This window comes from Elaeis guineensis, chromosome 2 (genome assembly GCF_000442705.2).
Source record: "Elaeis guineensis isolate ETL-2024a chromosome 2, EG11, whole genome shotgun sequence".
Taxonomy (NCBI): domain Eukaryota; kingdom Viridiplantae; phylum Streptophyta; class Magnoliopsida; order Arecales; family Arecaceae; genus Elaeis; species Elaeis guineensis.
In genome coordinates, this window is record NC_025994.2 from 121077349 (window position 1) to 121097348 (window position 20000).

The 20000-nt window shown below is 40.6% G+C and overlaps 2 protein-coding genes and 3 pseudogenes across 2 annotated transcripts in view; 3 read left to right on the forward strand and 2 right to left on the reverse strand.

Moving 5' to 3' along the window:
• Nucleotides 1-11698, forward strand: part of LOC140855870 (senescence-specific cysteine protease SAG39-like) — a 13350-nt pseudogene extending 1652 nt beyond the window's left edge.
• On the reverse strand, nucleotides 1685-2703 carry LOC140855610 (uncharacterized; annotated as a pseudogene).
• LOC140855611 (uncharacterized) lies at nucleotides 2934-7639 on the reverse strand (annotated as a pseudogene).
• Nucleotides 11699-13229: 1531 nt separating the features above from the next.
• LOC140855867 (senescence-specific cysteine protease SAG39-like) lies at nucleotides 13230-14650 on the forward strand. Its single transcript, XM_073253074.1, has 2 exons — nucleotides 13230-13706; nucleotides 13812-14650. Exons 1-2 carry the CDS (start codon nucleotides 13283-13285, stop codon nucleotides 14402-14404), a joined length of 1017 nt encoding a protein of 338 aa, XP_073109175.1. The 5' UTR covers nucleotides 13230-13282; the 3' UTR covers nucleotides 14405-14650.
• Nucleotides 14651-17803: 3153 nt separating this feature from the next.
• LOC140855390 (senescence-specific cysteine protease SAG39-like) overlaps nucleotides 17804-20000 on the forward strand; it is a 3173-nt gene continuing 976 nt past the window's right edge. The window contains exons 1-2 of the mRNA XM_073251276.1: nucleotides 17804-17944; nucleotides 18376-18442. Of these exons, the coding sequence (XP_073107377.1) occupies nucleotides 17804-17944; nucleotides 18376-18442 (208 nt within the window). The remainder of the gene's footprint in view (nucleotides 17945-18375; nucleotides 18443-20000) is intronic.

Consider the following 20000-nt stretch of genomic DNA (forward strand, 5'->3'; position numbering starts at 1 on the left):
TGGATGCGTGAATCTTGAGCATCTACTGCAGCATGCTGCGTATATCTACTAACCTCAGATAACTGAGTGGGAGTGACTCCTACTCCATAACCCCTTACTCGGTCGTAGCGCTCTGGTCCCATCAACTCTGTGAACATCTCGATCTCGATACGGCTCTGCTGCGTAGATGCTGCAGACTCGTCGTCACGCTCCGCAATGAGAGATGTAGCCCTCTCTTGTATTTATTTTGAAAACAAGAGTTATACATTAATAGGCAACAAAATGAAATTAAAATTATTGTAAAAAATAGAATATTAATAATGCCGTACATATAAATCTCTCGACTCATCTCGAACAAAAGTACCATCCTGATGAGTATGAGTCATCCGGTAAAACTCCACTTTATCGGATTTCCTCCCATGCTTATCCACTTACAAAAATAATTTCAATTTTAAGCAAACAATTATAACAATTTAAAAAAAATATATGAGTATCATGATACAGACATGGTCCACGATACATAATGATATTAGTTATATAAATGTTTCAACATAAAAATTAGAAGTTAATTATGAAAGTTTAAGGAACATACAAACTCCTGTCGGAGTCGTGCATAACTCTTCGACCCCAATATATGAGGAACAGACTGAGCTGCTTGTGCAGCGCTACTAATAGCAGAATAAGTCTGTAAAATAAAGTAAAGAACTTGTTATATGTATAATATATAATATACAATATAAATTAATATTTTTATAAAATATTTAAAAGAAAAGATAATGAGCAGATAATACACCTGTGCCCTCTCGGAGAACCAATAATGAACCAACTCCATCCACTGATGAGGGGGTACATCAGGAGGACAATTCCTAGCAACCTCCTCCTCTGTCATACCCTGTCTCATATAGTCCCTCTTCAATTGTACTCTATATTCTTTCCATTTGCGGTGAGAGACTTCATTACAAAATCATGAGTGGATGGAGGGAGAACAAACTTGCTCTATAAAAAAAAATTAAATAAAATAAATTATATAAGTGATTAATAATTAATATACAGCATGAACATCAATTCATTACCTCTATATAACTTTGAGGAGCTCAACTTTGTACGTTGGAAGCATGTCATTCCATTTTGCATAGCCTAACGGACATAGCTGAGGCCTCCAAGCAACAGTCCCCAAAAATGAAGTCAATAAGTAGGCAGCTTTCTTAATTGACTGACCTAGCTGATTACACTCCACAATAATTCTCTCACCCTCACGCATCTGCCACACATCTCGTACTACTGTGGGTCCGCATTTGGGGTGTACTCTCCTGGATCTGTCTGCAAAAAATACATAAAAGTAATGATATCATAAATATATATAAAATAAAATAAAAATAAAATTACATGAAAGATAATATATACCCTACACGTGTATCTCATCATCTGGCTGATGAACAGGAGGATCATGCTGTGCTGATGATGAAGAAGGACAAGGCTCGGAATGCTATGCAGCTGAACTGGCCTCAGACTGCTGTGCTGAAGAAGACGTACCGACCTCTGTCTGTGAAAACTAGAACTGCACACCAGTATATCGTCCCCTGTGATGCATGATGTCACCTAGCATTGATATAAATAAAAGGTAGAATCAGTTAATATATGGAGTAAAATAATATAATAATTAATACAAATTATATACATCATAAATAATTATTACCAGTAACAATCAAGCAGTAGTGTTTCCTTCAAATTCTGTCCTAACCAATGTCGTCGTAGCATTTAAATCATCAGCTGGCACAAAATTGTAGGGCATACATTGTGTATAAGTGTCATCATCATCATCCTCCACTTGGTTTTCCATATCATATAAGTCTCTAAGTTTTGTTTGGATGACAGTAAACCAATCTTTATCTTTTGCATCTTGTACATAAAATACTTGACGAGCTTGAGATGAAAAAATGAATGGGTCATCCTTCAATAACACACCAGTGTGTATCAACCTTAAAAAATTTACAAGTGTAAATCCATTTGCATCTTGTTTCAAATCCCTTGGTGAGTTTATGTCTACCCAATCACATCTAAACAATACTATTTTAAATTTTTCATAATAATCTAACTCATAGATATCTTTAAGTACACCATAATAGAATTTTTTATCCGCTTCCACCATCACACTGCTATTCTGTATTTTTTTAAATTTCTTCCATTCTCTAGTATAAAATTTAAAGCAATTAATTATGAAACCGTTATATCTATTCACAATCTTGTTAGGTCCTCGAGCAAGAGCTATTAGTTCATCTGAATTATTTCTCTCCATCATCTTTGATATCTAAAAAAATAATATGAAGTACTGTTGAGTTATCTGATATTAAATATGTATCAAAAATTAATGTATCCCATAATTAAATATAAATCATACCTGATTCGAAAGCCACATAGAGAATAACTCGACCAACCATCGCTGTTCAATCCTTGCATTAGGACGAATGTTATGATTGGCTCATCTCTAATAAATTAAAAATTTATTGTATAAAATATAAATATATCATTTAGAACATTATATCTAATATAAAATTTAAATCTTGATGTCATGCCTTAAATATACTAACCTACGATGGTCAGATACTATATCACTATGAAGTAACACATAATGATGTGTTTGTGCTAAAGATTTTTGATCAAGTACAATACTTTCAGCTCTTCCCAAAAATTTTTCAGCAGTTGAGAACTTATACAGTTCTGCATTCTCCACAAAGTCATTATGTCGTTGAGGTCGACTAAAAATAATCTCTATACCTTGAAGATATCTTGAACAAAATGTCAAATATTCATCAGCAATATATCCTTCAGCAATCGAGCCCTCGGGATAGGCTCTATTTCGCACATAATCTTTAAGACGCACAAGATACCTTCAAGAATTAAATATTTATTAAAATATCAGTATGCTATTTTTTCTAATAAAATTATCAAAAGATTTAAGGTTTGCAATAATACCTCTCAATAGGATACATCCATCTATAATGTATCGGTCTACCAACTTTAACTTCTAAAGCTAGGTGAATGAGCAGATGTACCATAATAGTAAAAAATCCAGGAGGAAAAATCTTTTTCATTCGGCAAAGTGTAATTGCAATATCGGACTCTAATTGATCAAGTTCCCGATGATCAATAACTTTGGAACATAATGTCTTAAAGAATGACGATAATCAAAGTACAATTGCAACAACTTGTTTCGGCAATGACGATCTTAAAGCTATTGAAAAGATATCTTGCATCAATATGTGACCATCATGACTTTTAAGATTTGAAAGTTTTCGATCCTTTAGATGCACACATCGTGAAATATTTGATGCATATTGTTGGGTATAAAATACCTCCAAGCCAAAGTTCATGACAGGAGTGACCCTCCAGGGATTCTACCGATGTCCGACCTTCGGCGACATCTTTCCGAACCTCTCCGGCTGTCGAGCCTCCGCAACGTTCCCAAGCTCTGCCGACGAATATAACCCCCACTAGTGTAGGCCGGATTCTCCACGACGGGCGGACTCCACCCAAGTTTCGGCGGTGGTCTACCACCTGCTAGACTTCATCCGGACTCCTACGGGAGCCGGAATTCGTCCCCGACTTCAACTACAGGTAGACTTCGTTCGGACTCCCACGGGAGCCAGACTTCGTCCCCGACTTCAACTGCAGGTAGACTTCGTCCGGACTCCTACGGGAGCCGGACTTCATCCTCGACTTCAACTGCAGGAAGACTTCATCCGGACTCCTACGGGAGCCGGACTTCATCTCCGACTTCAACTGCAGGAAGACTTCATCCGGACTCCTACGGGAGCCGGACTTCGTCCCCGACTTCAACTGCAGGAAGACTTCATCCGGACTCCTACGGGAGCCAGAATTTATCCCAGACTTCAACTGCAGGTAGACTTCATCCGGACTCCTACGGGAGTCGGACTTTGTCCCCGACTTCAACTGCAGGAAGACTTCGTCCGGACTCTCATGGGAGCCAGACTTCATCCCCGACTTCAACTGCAGGAAGACTTCATCCGGACTCCCACGGGAGCCGGACTTCATCCCCGACTTCAACTGCAGGAAGACTTCATCTGGACTCCTACGGGAGCCAGACTTCATCCCCGACTTCAACTGCAGGAAGACTTCGTCCGGACTCCCATGGGGGTCGGACTTCATCCCCGACTTCAACTGCAGGTAGACTTCGTCCGGACTCCTATGGGAGCTAGACTTCGTCCCCGACTTCAACTGTAGGTAGACTTCATCCGGACTCCTGCGGGAGTCGGACTTCGTCCCCAACTTCAACTGCAGGTAGACTTCATCCGGACTCCTGTGGGAGCCGGACTTCGTCCCCGACTTCAACTGCAGGAAAACTTCGTTCGGACTCCTATGGGAGCCGGACTTCGTCCCCGACTTCAACTGCAAGTAGACTTCATCCGGACTCCTGCGGGAGCCGGACTTCGTCCCCGACTTCAACTGCAGGAAGACTTCGTCCGGACTCCTACGGGAGTCGGACTTCGTCTCCGACTTCAACTGCAGGAAGACTTCATCCGGACTTCTACGGGAGCCGAACTTCATCCCCGACTTCAACTACAAGTAGACTTCATCCGGACTCCTGCGGGAGCCGGACTTCGTCCCCGACTCCACTGCAGGTAGACTTCGTCCGGGCTCCCACGGGAGCCGGACTTCCATCCTGAACTCCTGTTGTAGGTAGACCTCATCCCAAACTCCTACAATGGCCGGACTTCGAGTTTTTACTGCAAGCGACCCGCTCTGAGTTTCCGCTACAAACGATCTACTTCAAATTTCTACCACGAGCGGTCTGTGCCGAATTTCCACCATAAGCCTTCACCCGAGCTTCCACTATGGATGAATTTCTTTCAGATTTCTGTTGCAGACAGGCCTTGGCCAAGATTCCTCGATAAATGATCTCCATCCGGGCTTCTATGGAGATCGGACCCCGACCGAACTTCTATAAGTGGGCAAATGCCGCACTCACGGAATCTAGTGACTGAACCCCTCCGACAGATGAACCTCTCCAGCGCCATCCGACATCCACCACCGGTCGACCCTCTGCCGAAGTCTGCACAAAATCGGACTGCATCTGCGGAAAGCCCCTGACCGAGCTCCTACGGCAAGTGGTCCTCGCCTGCAGCCTTAACGCCCAAGGCACCCAACAGGATTTGCAACATCCGAGCTCCTCTCAGATGGATAGCTACCTCTCTCTGCCAGGCACCTCAACCGAACTTCGGCCGACAGGCTTGGACCCCCTAGCAGGCCACAGTAATGGCCACGACTCTGCTCCACTTCCTGCGACGGATCCCACGCGGCTCCATCACTCCCTGGCAGGCCTCAGTAACAGCCACGACTCTGCTCCACTTCCTGCGACGGATCCCACGCGGCTCCATCACTCCCTGGCAGGCCTCAGTAACGGCCACGACTCTGCTCCACTTCCTGCGACGGATCCCACGCGGCTCCATCACTCCCTAGCAGATCACAGTAATGGCCATGACTCTGCTTCACTTCCTGCGATGGATACCGCATGGCTCCTCCATCCTCTGGCAAGTTGCGACAACGGACGCCGCTCCACTCCCTGCAACAGACTCCACGTGGTAGGTCCCGGTGATGGCCACGATTCCACTCCACTACTCTTCACAACAAACTCCTCCTGACCCCGAGCGGCCCGTTGCCAGATGGTTACAAACGTCGCTATCAGTCTGTTGCACCCTCCGCCTATAAAAGGGGGACCCCAGATACGTTATTCTCTAAGCTCTAATTTCTATCTCAAAACTCTGCTAAAATTTTCGTTCGAGCACTCCATTCTTGTTGAGGCAGAGAACTAACTTGAGCATCGGAGGGTCTTGCCGGAGCAACCCCAACTCCAGTTTAGACTTCTTTTGCAGGTCCCGGTGGCGACCGCGACTCCCTCGACTCCAGCTTCTCCAACGCAGGTGGATTTTTGCACCAACACATATCCATCAGGTACCTTGATACTTTTCAAAACTCTCAAAAAATTATCCTTTTCTCAAGCAGACATTGTGTAACATGCAGGAGGCACATAAATTCTATCATTAGCAAGTATTTTAGGATGAAGCTCCTATCGGATACCCATTTCTTTTAAATCAAGATGCGCCTTCATGTTATCTTTGCTCTTTCCATCAAGGTTTAAAAATATTTCAAGTAAATTATCACAAACATTCTTCTCTATATGCATGACATCAAGATTGTGCCGAATAAGATTATGTTTCCAATAAGGTAAGTCAAAAAAGATACTTCATTTTTTCCATAAATATTTACTGGGCTATTGTGTAGATGCTATCTGTGTGTCTTCCTTATTTTCATCCTTGAAATAATTGTCTGGATCTTGAAACACCTCTGCATCTATAGTACTGATACTGACTTCCTCTGGTAACCCTTCGTACATTGAGCTTTCAACATCATTCCTTCCTCTTTTTTAAGAAGACTTTGAGTACTTACCATAGCTGTAATTGATGCCATCTATTTGTCTATGAACATCAGTTTCAGAAGGTGAAATAGGGGCACATCTCAATTCTATAGTACCATCAAACAAATCTTTCTGAAATCGAAATGGATGATTTGCTTCCAACCATCGATGATGTCCCATGTAACAAAATTTACCTCCTTGTTTTAATCAAATTGAATGTGTTGAATTTTCACAACAAGGACATGCGACCCATCTCTTTGTACTCCAGCCAGATAAATTGACATATGCTGGAAAATCATTAATAGTCCACAACAAAGCTGTCCGTAGTTTAAATGTTTGGCCGTTGGAAGCATCAAATGCATCAATACCCTCCCACAACTGTTTCAATTCCTCTATTAAAGGCTGTAGGAAAATATCAATATCATTGCTTGGACCCTTATCTCCTGGAATAACCATTGACAAGATAAGTGATGATTGTTTCATACACATCCACGGTGGCAAATTGTAAGGTATCAAAACAACTGACCAAGTGCTGTAGGTAGAACTCAGGGTTCGAAATGGATTGAAGCCATCAGAAGCTAAGCCAAACCTAACGCTACGAACATCAGAGGCAAAATCAGGATGCCTATCATCAAATGCTTTCCATTGAAGACTATCTGCTGGATGTCTCAATATTTCATCTTTTATACGTCCTTCATCATGCCATCTCATTGATGAAGTTATTTTTGATGATGCATAAATCCTTTTCAATCTAGGTATAAGAGAAAAATAACGCAATACCTTTATCAGTTTCTTTTTACTTCGCATTGCATCCAATTCATTCAGTACATTGTCTCGATCTTCTTTTTGTGTTATCTATCTTGAAGATCCACATATATTACATGATTCTTGATTAGCATTTTTACCCCGATATAACATATAATTTTTCGGACAACTGTGAATTATTTCGTATCCAAGATTCAATTCCTTTACTACTTTCTTGGCTTCATAATACGATGGTGGTAAATGAGTGCTTTCTGAAAATACATCCTTTAATAACTTGAGCAGCATGATAAAACTCTTTCCAGACCATCCATTCAAATATTTTAAATGAAATAAATGTACAAAAAAAAAAAACTTAGAAAATTTCATACAATCCGGATATAATTCTTCATCTGCATCTTTCATTAAGGTGTGATAACGAGCTGTCTCATCATTAGATGTATGTATAGGCTCCTCAACATGCATACGTTCTGTATGCGTACATCCATCAAACATCCCAACTGTTTCTTGTATACTACTGGATTCTCCTAAATTTTGAACATCAAGTCCAAAAGCATCTGTGATCAAACCCCTTATATCATCATCTCTTGCAGAATTGTCTTGTAGGCTAGTGGATCCAAAATGAGTCAGGAGTTGGTTACATGATGATGGCAACATAGATTCTTCATGAAAAATCCAGTCGGTATAACCTCTTAAAAAACCATTCCATACCAAATGTTCTTCAACAATTTATGGATCTAAAGAAGAATTATTTACACATTTCCGACATAGACATAAAATCTTTCCATTCAAACTACTTTTCTCCATACCAAATTTAATGAAGTCATGAACTCCATCTAAATATTCTTTACTATTTCTTGGTTTATTTATCCAACTTTTGTCCATTGTAGGATAAAAATGACCGAACTTACAACTTATCTAAAAATAAAAAAAATTATACAATCTATATTAATGCAATGAGTAAAAAATATCAGTCATTTCATAAAATCCAAAAAAATAACAGCTATTGTAGTTCATTATATAACTTGAAAGCTCAAAAATACATCTAGATATGATATGGTTTACATAGTAAATGCTTGATATCATCAACTAATAGGTAAAGAAGATCCTATCCCATTCAGAAAATGCATTAATTCTATAGGTCAATCTATATAGAAATCCAACTTTTGAAATAGGATACACAAGCAGCAACTTAATTAATGTAAATTTGTGCTTTGCCAATCTTTTACAAAGTTTAACCAACAAGCAACAAGCCATGTAAAGAATGTAGTTTCGGAGGAAAACGGTTATGGTGTGGAACATTACTGATTAAGCCTTAAGTTGAAATTTGTGGATCCCTATTCACTCTTATAGTAATCATTAATTGGTTAATCCATGCAAGGAAGGGGGCTCTTTTTGTTAATTACTATGGCAAAAGACTTGGGAATGAATCACCCAAAAGGCCAAAACTTAAACTAGAGATCTCCACTGCAGGAAATCTGAAAGCAAGGAAGAATGAGATATGATTTATGGAATCTGCATTCATGAGATATTCTGCTTGGAGATTGCTCATTTCAGAGTATCATCCCAAATTCCAATATGGAAATCCGTATTAAGTTTCTAGGTCGCATTCTTAACCTGAGACACCCTTTGAAGTATCAAAATCTGCTTTGCCTTCACAGTTATCAGGTTTGGACCAACTTAGAAAGTTTGCTGAAGTGAATAAATTATACGGTCAATTACTTCTAGGCGAGATGGCCAATCTAGTAGAGAGGAAAAGGAGAACGTTCAAGTCCCGATGTTCCATGTGGATAGGTTTCACAAAGTTTTTAGACATATCCATACGTTTTACGTGCAGAAGTGGGATACTTTATTAATGCAACGTTACACCCAATTTTGACAAACTGCAAAAAGAGAATAAATAATACCTAACACAACATTTTTAAATACAATTCCACTTCTCTTCTGCAACCAATAAAATATATAGATAAGCAAACCTAGATAAAATCACTGATTTCAAATATTACTGAGACTTCTTGTGAAGATCAATCATTGTGAGTATGATGAGGATCGTGTAAGCTAGAGAAGCGATCGTCGACAGCACAATGTCATTTCTTGGAACCCTACAGCGCATAATGTCATTTCAACTGCCCTAACCCTACACCCACGACCATCCCCAAACAGAAAGAACAAAAAGCAACATCAAATCCAACACCCCCTCCCTAACAAAATAGATATCAAAACACTGTTATACACACACAAACGTGTGTGTGGGTGTGTGTATTGCTGCTTGGTCTTGCAATGATTGCTTAAAACCAGTGACTACTGTTTAACAATTTGTTGCCTATTTAGATTATTAATTATTTTGTTTATGGTACTATGATGCAATTAGAAGATGGTGTTATGCAATTTGACCTCTAACAAAGAAATAATTTACCTTCTGTGGGTCTCTAGTAGTGAGCGCAGGTGTACGAGCAAGATCTTAGCGCTAATGCAGCACATTAGGTAGAAGATTTTGACTCCAATAAATATGTCAAGGGAACCGTTCTTAAGATCGGCTTAGACGGATTAGGACCGGTTCATCTATATAAAAATTTTTGACCTAATATCATGTATCAAATATGAAGATTTTCCACATGTCCCATTCTTGGAGTTTCCTATCCTTAAGGTTGTATAGGATTTGAAATCCTCTGGAATGGTGCATAACAAAAATTCAATTGGCTGTAGAAGAATTTTTAAGTAAATTGGTTGAACCTCAACTCATCTAAGAGGATGAAACATACCCTAGAAATTCTTAAGCACATGCGCAAACTAGAGGACAGGTGAAATCCGCTGGAAATTAGAATTATGAATAGGATCAATGCTCTTAACCTGTCACATAATAGGATCAATGGTCCAATTCTTGAAACTTTTTGGAAGGCTGGACTTAGTGTGCAATGAACTAACTGGACTGACAACGAAAGAAAGAAAGAAAGAAAGTAGAAGCAAATCGAACATAATAAAGCAATCATACACAGAAAACAAATCGAAGACAGAAAATGCAACAAATCAAGGAAAAGAAACGACAGACAAACAAGCTCCGACGAGGTGATTAACGGGAGACTTACACCTGAAACTGTGAAAACGAGAAGGCGGAGGGCTTCTTTCAGACTACGATCGGAGATTGTTGCATCGCCTTTATAAAACTCCTTTTGGAAGCAATCGAAAAGGAGACTCGACTCCAACCCACCGGGCTGGGGGGCGGGGGGGGATGCAGTGGGGTACGGCGTCGGGGAGGGGGATGGTGGGATGCGGCCGGATCGGGGAGGGGGACCGGGGGGGTCTTTTCGGCCTGCGAAGACGGCCGTCGGAAGGGGGGAGGGGAGGAGGGCCGGTGGGGTGGCTTCGAGGAGGGCGGACGGTGCGGGTGCGGCATGGACGGATGTGGCAGCAGAGGGGAGCGGCGGATGGCGATGCGGCGTTGACGGCGGGTGCGGCGCCGGTGGTGGAGAATCGACGGAGATGGGGGCCGGAAGGGGGAACGGGAGGAATGGATGGGAGGAGGTGGCGGCAGATAGATTAGGGCACGAGAGAATGAGGGTCGGATTAAGCGAACATAACGATGCTTTTTAGCATCGTTAAATAATGATACAAAAAAGCGTCGGTATTTTCTTTATTTAACGACGTTTTTGCTAAAAGCATCGGCGTTGACAATGCTGAAATTTTATGATGCTTTTAAGCGTCGTTGAAAATACGATATTTTTTAAAAGCATCGGCAGGTCAGCGCAACCTGACGATGCTTTTAAAAAATATCGGCAAAAAATGATGGTTAATTTTTTTTTTTACTGTAGTGTAACAACTTGTGGACTGTGATGTCAGCGATGGGAACAATGGATGCAGCGGGGGACTCATGACTCGTGCCTTCCAGTACGTCATTGATAATAGAGGGATAACAACTGAAGATAATTACCCTTACATGGCAGCCGATGGCACTTGTGATACCGACAAGGCATCATCATCGGCAGCTACTATCAGCGGCTACGAGAACGTGCCCGCAAATGATGAGTCCTCGCTCTTACCGGCAGTCTCGAAGCAGCCTGTTTCAGTTGGCATTGAGGGTAGTGGGCAAGACTTCCTGAAGTACTCCAGTGGCATCTTCACGGGCCCATGTGGAACTAATATTGACCATGCTGTGACTGTTGTTGGTTACGGGACAGCTGAGGATGGGACCAAATATTGGCTGCTCAAGAATTCTTTGGGTACCACTTGGGGTGAAAATGGATATATGAGGTTGCTCCGGGGCACCGATGATGCAGAAGGTCTATGTGGCATTGCCATGCAAGCTTCTTATCCAACCGCATGAATTGGAAAGGATTCCTCCAGCATGGCATCTCATTAGCTATATGTTTTTTTGTTATAACTTTAGCCTGCAATAATTTTCCCAGTTCTATCTAAAATCGTAACGTGAGCTGCCTCCTATATATGTTTTGCATCAATGTCTATTGTACCAGCCACCATTTCTAATGGTTATTAAAGTATTGAAAGTTCAAAGTACTCATGGTCCTATATATTTGTCACTTGCTATATATATATATACACACACACAGATGCATGCACGCGCGCACACGCAAGCGCTTCAAATTTATTTCTCTTCATATATTTTCTTCTTCTTGCAATGATCTTCTAGTTGGAGCGGTAGTTGTTCAAATTTGTCTTGAGCATCGCAAACCCGTCCAATACTGAATCATGTTACTCTCTCTCTCTCTCTCTCTCTCTCTCTCTCTATATATATATATATATATATATATATATATATATTTTTTTTTTTTTTTTCTTTTCTGTAAGATAAAACCTTTGATTGATCTCATTAAATTGACTTTAATAAATATCTTTGTATGAACTCAATTTTAGCTAACAAAAAATATTTTAGAAATATTAATCTACCAAAAATCAAGGTTGCATCCGCATTAAGAAACAGAGTGAATGTCATTTGTTTCTTCTTGCATAAGTGAATAAGATAAAAAGGGACTATATCATCTCATAATATGGTCTTTATGCACAAAAAGTAATTCTTGTTGTTGATTTTTTTGAATTTTTTTTTTAAATTTGTTGAACTTATGAGTATTTATCTTTAAATATGAAATTGGAGATTTTGATTTCTACAGGTTAAAAATCTTTTTAGGAATTAAATATTGGGTCGTTGCAAGCAAAATATTCAAAAATGAGCAAAAAGTAAGTAGGAGGAAAAGTGAATTATACTCAACTAGAAGATCTTAATTTATAGTTTAAGCACATATAAAAATCATGTATAATCAGATCTTAACATCCATTATAAAAAGATGTAAAGCAATAAATTGCATGACAATAGCTGATATAACAACATTATAAAAAAGTTTCACACGTCTCTAGCTGTTCGTCTTGTTGTTCAGTCAGCTCAAGCACATCTGCTTGTGTCCTTATATACTCCCATTATTTAAGCTTCCATTTTCTCACCATATTAAGGATCCAAATCATTTCAAATCTAATTACGAATACAATAAATCTAATCGCAAGCATCTCAATCATGATCAGCTTAAATAGATCCATGCTACAATTTTCTTTGATCCATATAAGTCATGGACCATGTCTGCTCTAATATCAATTATAATATCTCCGATTGCATCCAAAAACACTAGTTAAAAGTCATTATTTTGATTTCTTGATCGTATAAACAAAATCATACCAATATATAGTGGAAATCAGACGAAATATATGGATCTTCAAAAGATCTGCTTGTGATGCATGTTGGACCCCATAAGTTCTATATTTGATGCCCAACGTGGATGAAGCTATCCGCCAAGAAGAACCTGTGTAGGATGCAACCCACTCCCGCAAAATAAAAGAAATTGCAACTTAGACAACAGACCGCACGGTACGTTCCAGTTATTATAAATTGTATGATTGGTCAACCCATCCCCCTCGTTTCTATCTCCACGGCACGTAGCAAGTCCTTTTTTTTTGGTAGGAGCACGTAGCAAGTCTTTATCTGCTGCGCTCTAACGGAATTCCCCTGCTCCAACCCTTATATAAACTCGAACCATGTTAGTGCATCTTCACAGCCTCATCGACCACCTAAATCGGTTCTTAGTTTTGCCACAGCTGAACAGCCCCATGGCTTATTTTAGCCACCAATGCTTGTGGATTACCTTGGCCATCTTGGCTATTTGGGCCTATGGAACCAAGTCCCGTTCAATCGGTGACTTGCCCATGAGGTTAAGACACGAGCAGTGGATGGCTGAATACGGACGAGAATACAAGGATGCAGCTGAGAAGGAGTACAGGTACCAAATCTTTAAGGCTAACGTGGAGTACGTCGAGTCTGTCAACAAGGCTGGTGACCGAAAATACGAGCTTGGAATCAACCAATTTGCAGACCTAACCAACGAGGAGTTCAAAGCATCTCACAATGGATACAAGCCCAAGATCATGAAGCCAGCCAAGACATTCAGGTACCAAAATGTGACAGCCGCGCCCACCAGCATAGACTGGAGGACCGAGGGTGCAGTCACTCCCATCAAGGATCAAGGCGAATGTGGTAATGAAAAAATTTCTGGTCACATCGAGTACGAGTTAGTTCTAGTTCTTTGATTAACATCGCATTAACTGGTTAACTAATATCGGATGCATGCAATCGCAATAGGATGCTGCTGGGCTTTCTCTGCTGTGGCGGCAACAGAAGGTATCACAAAACTCAGCACCGGCAAGTTAATCTCTTTGTCGGAGCAAGAGCTTGTGGATTGTGACGTTAATGGTGAGGACCAAGGATGCAATGGTGGTCTAATGGATGATGCCTTCCAATTTATTATTGACAATGGAGGTTTAACAACAGAGAGTAACTATCCTTACAAGGCATCGGATGGCACTTGCAACGCCAACAAGGCATCCTCTAGTGCAGCCACCATCAGTGGCTATGAAGATGTCCCTTCAAACAGCGAGTCAGCCCTCTTGAAGGCTGTGGCCAACCAGCCTGTGTCAGTTGCCATTGATGCCGGTGGCTCGGACTTTCAGTTGTATAAAAGTGGTGTATTCACTGGTGCCTGTGGAACTGAATTGGACCATGGTGTTACTGCTGTTGGCTACGGGAAGACTGCCGATGGGATTAAGTATTGGCTGGTGAAGAACTCATGGGGTAAGTCGTGGGGTGAGAGCGGATACATAAGGATGGAACGAGATGTTGATGCGGCTGAAGGGCTCTGTGGCATTGCCATGGAGGCTTCTTATCCAACTGCATGAATTCGGAAACTCTCTCCTATTTCTGTATGATATTGGCGATTGGTACCAGCTTGTGTTTATGGATCAGTCTTAATTTCAATCATGCCACCATTTCTTCAATGTAAATTTGAAGCATGAAATTGTACTCGAACTTCATTTAAGTAAGTCATGATGTGATCTTGGATTTCTACACAAATCTGGGTTTCAACATTATAGCATATATGTTCATCTCATACTTTGTTTGCTTGTTGAGGCTTGGATTGATTCTTCACAATATGATCTCTTCATGAAGCGGGTTTGCTTAGATAAAATTAAAAAAAGGAAATAAAGTTTTTCCTTTATGCTTTTTTATGTATGAAAATTTAAATTCTGATTTAATCTATTGACAATCTTATCATCATAGACTGCATTGATCAATTGAGAACATAGATTTAACAAATGAGGTTTACCATTTCGAATGTGGCTCCTAAGTTGCCCGTCTTTTTTCAAAAAAAAAATACTAGTAGGAATGTCATTTGGCTTCAAATCCAAAACTCTATCTCGAGTCTAGCTGTGAATTGAGGAGAGCCATGTCAACTTGAAGAGCTGAGTCTTGCTGGTTAGATCTAATTTGCAGGCTGCTAGCTTGGTCTCTGCTCAGTACATGTCATAGACTAGGGTGAGGTTGGGACCGAGCAATGTTGACTTAATGAGCCTGGTCGGTGGCACCTTGGATAAAACTTTGCGAACCCACATTAATTTTGTAAGTAATACTCAGACCCTAGATCCACGTCCAATCGAGTCTTAAGCCGGGCCCTGGGTCCGGGCTCGGCCTAATTTGGATCACATGTTGAGACCTAGCATCAACTATGATTTCTTGTAAATTTTTTGGTATATTGTGAGTGAACTTCATGAGCAAGCATGGTATGTCACAGCCAAATTGATACATACCATCCAAAAAACTATAACTAATTTAATGCATAACATCAAATTAGTCCGTTAATGGCATAGGTGCCAAACACCAACCAGGCTACCATAGAATGGGAGCTAGTCCACATCAAAAACTAATGCATAAGCATTTCCATGTTTTTCATCAATAAATCAAATTCACTTTTCCTGAGAAAGAGAATATTAAAGATCACTTCTATCAACAAGAAATTTCACTTAACATATCAAATCATATTGTTTGACATGTACTGCTCAGCATGTAAGCTTATATATGCAACTTTTGATAAAGAAAAAAAAAATCTCTTTTTTTTATATTAAAAAAAAAGGTTGCATCTCAACTAACGAAATAAACATAGAACAAAAACAAAGAATCATCTAGATTCCCTTAATAATCAACCAAAAAAAAAAAAATCTTTTAATATGTTATGCTGAAAGAATTCTGGGATTAATAGTAAAATATCTCTATCATAATCTGGATGTTATAGGATTCAAAAAATGGAAATAACTTCGCAACATGCAGAGATAAAGCTGTATATATATATTTGGCCCTTTATCAAAATATTGCCATCATGCTAGTCTATCTCTTTCCAAGTCAATTTTTGTCACAAGCAGTCGATGCGTCCGGCCAAGGGAACCCAACATCTGAGAAAGCCTATATATGACCGAGATGAGTTCCCTCAGTGAAAGGGCAAGTTGATTTTTTATGACTAGTTCAAGGCGATGCTAAGGCATTGTCCAAAAGCAGAGACCTGGCTATACTTATTTCCTTGTAGAATGGTATATATGACTAGTCCAAATTTCAAAAATATCTAAGGCGTGGTCTGACTGACAAAGAGCAAACATTCTTCCAGCTATACTGTCGGTGGATTTTTTTGCCACTATAATACTTTGTTAGAAAGAATTGGCTGCCGGTCTTTTCTGCTGTGGTTCTTGTTGAATCCGTGCCCACCCATTTTGAATTTAATTTGTACCGTTATACTTGGATTGAAGCCGGACTTTTGTGGTCCCGTGCCATGTGACCTAGGGTAGTGTCCCAATGAAGCTTCTTGCCATCAACGTAGAAACAAACGAAACTTTCTCCTTCAAAAAGAAAAAAAAGGCATAGTAAAAATCTAAGTTCAAAGTTCAGCTTTATTATGTAGTGTTGACGAGCGAGGATGTAGTCTGATCAATGTGGTGTATTATATTACTTAAGTGATTTCCATGGCATTAATGTAGTCTGATCAATGTACCAAATGCAAGTAATCTAGAGTTGGGTATTACATAGGAAAAAAAAGGAAAAGTTGATGAAGCAGGGGTAACTTTTCACCCCATTGCTAGACTAAAGAAGGATCACCTTGATACTTTACAGAATCTGCATGTTGTGATTAACAAGCTTTCGACTATCGAGGCTTTTCTTTGTCCAACTCTTTGAACCGTATTTCTTTTAATATCAAACGGATTGCAATAGTTTGTTAATGACAAGCTCCGGGATGAGACGTGGTTACTCAAGATATTGGGATGTCACGTCAAAGACTGTTGGAGAATCGCAAGAATCTACTTGCATACTTCCTTTTTGGCAGTTGAGCTCTAGTCTCGGTGTAGAAATAATACCAATCTCTATATCTCTATCGATGAAACTGTTTCAAATTTGAAAATTCGTTGGTTTCTTTCCCATGTAATATGAATTTTAAGGTCAAGCTTCTTTAGCCTTTGTTGTAGTGGTCGATGTTTTTGATAATAGCATGAGCCTTTGTTGTAGTGGTTGATGTTTTTGATTGCAAGTTAGATATATCCAAAAATTAATGCTGAAATAAAGATGAAAAAGGAAAATGAAATTTTTGATAGACTTGGTGGTATGAACCGCTCTGCATCGTCCATAAAAATTGCATAAGATAGTCATCATCTTCTTCATCTTATTCTTCCCCTTTTTTTTTCCCCTCTCTTTACCTTCTTTGTTTTAGCAAATCATCGCAAGCTAGCCCAAGATTTTTTTTTTTTAATCAAGAAAAAGAAAAAGGACCAGAGGCCGGATGGAAAGACTCGTTCAAATGCAACAAGATGTGATGTACAAAAATCAAGAGGCGACTAATAGCAACCCAGGCCAAAATTAGGGGTGCAATTCTCATTTGGTACAATTATATTGTGGCTCACTAGGCGACTCGGGTCTTCTTCTGAAGCGCACGACGCGTCTTCCAGCGAGTGTGTATGCTCAACCAAATCGGCTACCGCTCATCAAACTCTGGAAGACATGTGATGCGCGTCAAGAGGACGAACAAAGTTCCAGGTTTCTTCTAAGCCAAACCCTCCATATTATCACTCGAGCCACCGTGGCTGTGTCCCCATCCCCTCCAATATCAAATAGCCACTTAAGCACCTAGCACCTGCATCATTCCCAAAGTCTTTCCAGTGCAATGATTTACCAGTGTTTTGTGCTCACATTCATGGTCTTGGGTCTTCGGAGCCACGGCTCATGCCACTGGTGTGCCCATTTCGAAAAGGTACGAGCAGTGGATGGCTCAATATGGACGGGTCTACAGGGATGCAGCGGAGAAGGAGCGACGGTTCCAAATCTTCAAGGACAATTATGAATACGTCGATTCTGTCAATAAAGCTGGAAAGATAAATGTTCCAATAGCTAAATGCAGCGGGCCGGTTCCAAATAGATAAATGTTTCAATAGATAAATGTTCCAATAGCTAAAGGTACGCCTCCTCTCCCTCCAAAAAAATGCTCGCTCTCCAAAAATGCAGAGAAGGAGCGATGGTTCCAAATCTTCGGACCGGATCCGGACTGGAACAAGGTTATATTTGTGCCTAGTCCGAAAGATAAATTGGCTCTATAATTCAGCTCAAACCCAACTTGAACTGTTTTGGACCTAGCCCAAAGTCCGATCGGCCTGATGGGCTTCGGGCCGGCCTGAGCCCATTTTCAGCTCTACCCCCATCGCCCTTTCTTCATTTGTCTCGCGACAGGGCTCCTCCCCGCATGCGTCCCAATCAATACTAACACCTAGGACCCCGTCGACCGATCCGGCTCTCGACAGCCTCAAACCCTGCCAGTACCACTGAACCTTAATTCTTGCAGGTTGATTTTGTGATCCTATTCAACGTCATCGATGCCCGTTGCTCGATCCATCTCAAGCGGTACCAAGGTCAGCCACCAACAAGTCTGCTTCCTGGCAGCATCAATTCCCATCCGATGGCAATCATCCAAGCCTGAACCTGAACGGTGCCGGATCCCTCCGATCAGTCGATCTTAGGATGCACTGTGTTTAACAACAGTGGATATTAGAAGTGTAAGCCAACCATTTTTGGACCAGCAACTATCGGGCTATAATTAACATTAACCCCAGCTGCTCTTTACAATGGATAAGTCAGCAAGTTGAATTTATTCTCAAGAGTAATTGCATCAAAGCAGCATATTTGTGCTATAAGAGCCAAAACAGCGGTTCGAGGATTGCATCATACAATATATGCTGTAGACAGAAATCTCAATACATGTACATAATTCTAAGATTCTAGTGAGTAGAACCACCGATAAGGTCGATTTCGGCCTGTATCAAGCTCCACCCATTCATTGGAGGCATCTAAAATCTCTAGAGTAGTATCTTCTGTGGATCCTCAAAGATTTCTATATATGGAGAACAGGACAGATGCCATTTCCTTTTCTCTACTCAAATCCATGACAAGTGTGATCAGTTTCTTGATAAATACAGAATTAAACTCTAGGATAGTAAAGCCTTCAAGACCTCAAATGAGCTCAGGTCTATTACCGAGCCCCAACTTTGCTTTTCAGTGAAGAAGATGGAAAAGGGCCTCGACAAAGCATAAATGCCGCCGAGTCCAATCCTTATTTTTCAGCGACGAAACTAGGAACCCTGCTTCTCGACGATGGAATGAAGATCTCCGCTCTATCATGCGCACACCTTGAATAACAATAACACCCTCAAAATCCGAAGTGGAAGGATAATCTTGGCACATCTTTGGCAAATTTGTGATACTCCCTTCGCCCAACCCAGCTATGATTCAGGCTCGAGAGTAGAGGGGCTAGTGTTAAAGAGATTTCTGTATCGACTGAAGACGTGAGGCCTAGAGGGCTCCTGTGCTGCCTTACCAACCATGAATATCCCTTGAGAATTGCCTTGGCTCCAACAGGTTGCTTTAATTGCCTCTTCCTCTATCCCATCTATGGCCATCATGACAGGACAAAAAGAAAGAGAGAAGGTGGTCATATAAATTTAATAGAGGTATTAATTGCCTCTCTTTTTCTCATGTTCCATCATGAGCAAAGATGAAGGAAGAAGAAGATGAGGTTGGAGAGAGAAAAGGTGGTAGAGATAAAAAGCAAGGAGAAGCTACATCACGTAAGCTTCTGTTTGCGGATGCTCACACCCTCTATGCTTGTCTGATCCCCACCTCGGTCTACGGGCTGTGTGGTGGCCTTGGCCCTTGCACTGGCTACCGATCCCAACATCAGCCTCTAGCCTCTGGCTTTAGTTGTTAGTCTCCAAGAAATCTCATAATTGTGTTATCACGTCATCCCATTTAAAAAAGAGGGTTTATGGCTTTCTCTCTTTTTCTCTCTCAAAGACTCTGTTAGGATATTTTGGCATTGGTCGAAGACATGAGGAAAGATTTTTGAATCAAGTCTGACAAAGGCATTAATTGCCTCCTTTCTTCTCATTCTATCTCTCCATGAGCAACATAAAA

What these genes read in the sequence shown, in the direction of transcription:
- LOC140855867 (XM_073253074.1), top strand. Translation starts at nt 13,283, where the DNA reads ATGGCTTATTTTAGCCACCAATGCTTGTGGATTACCTTGGCCATCTTG. An exon ending in CAAGGATCAAGGCGAATGTG is followed by an intron (nt 13,707 to 13,811) that starts GTAATGAAAAAA and finishes CAATCGCAATAG; the next exon opens with GATGCTGCTGGGCTTTCTCT.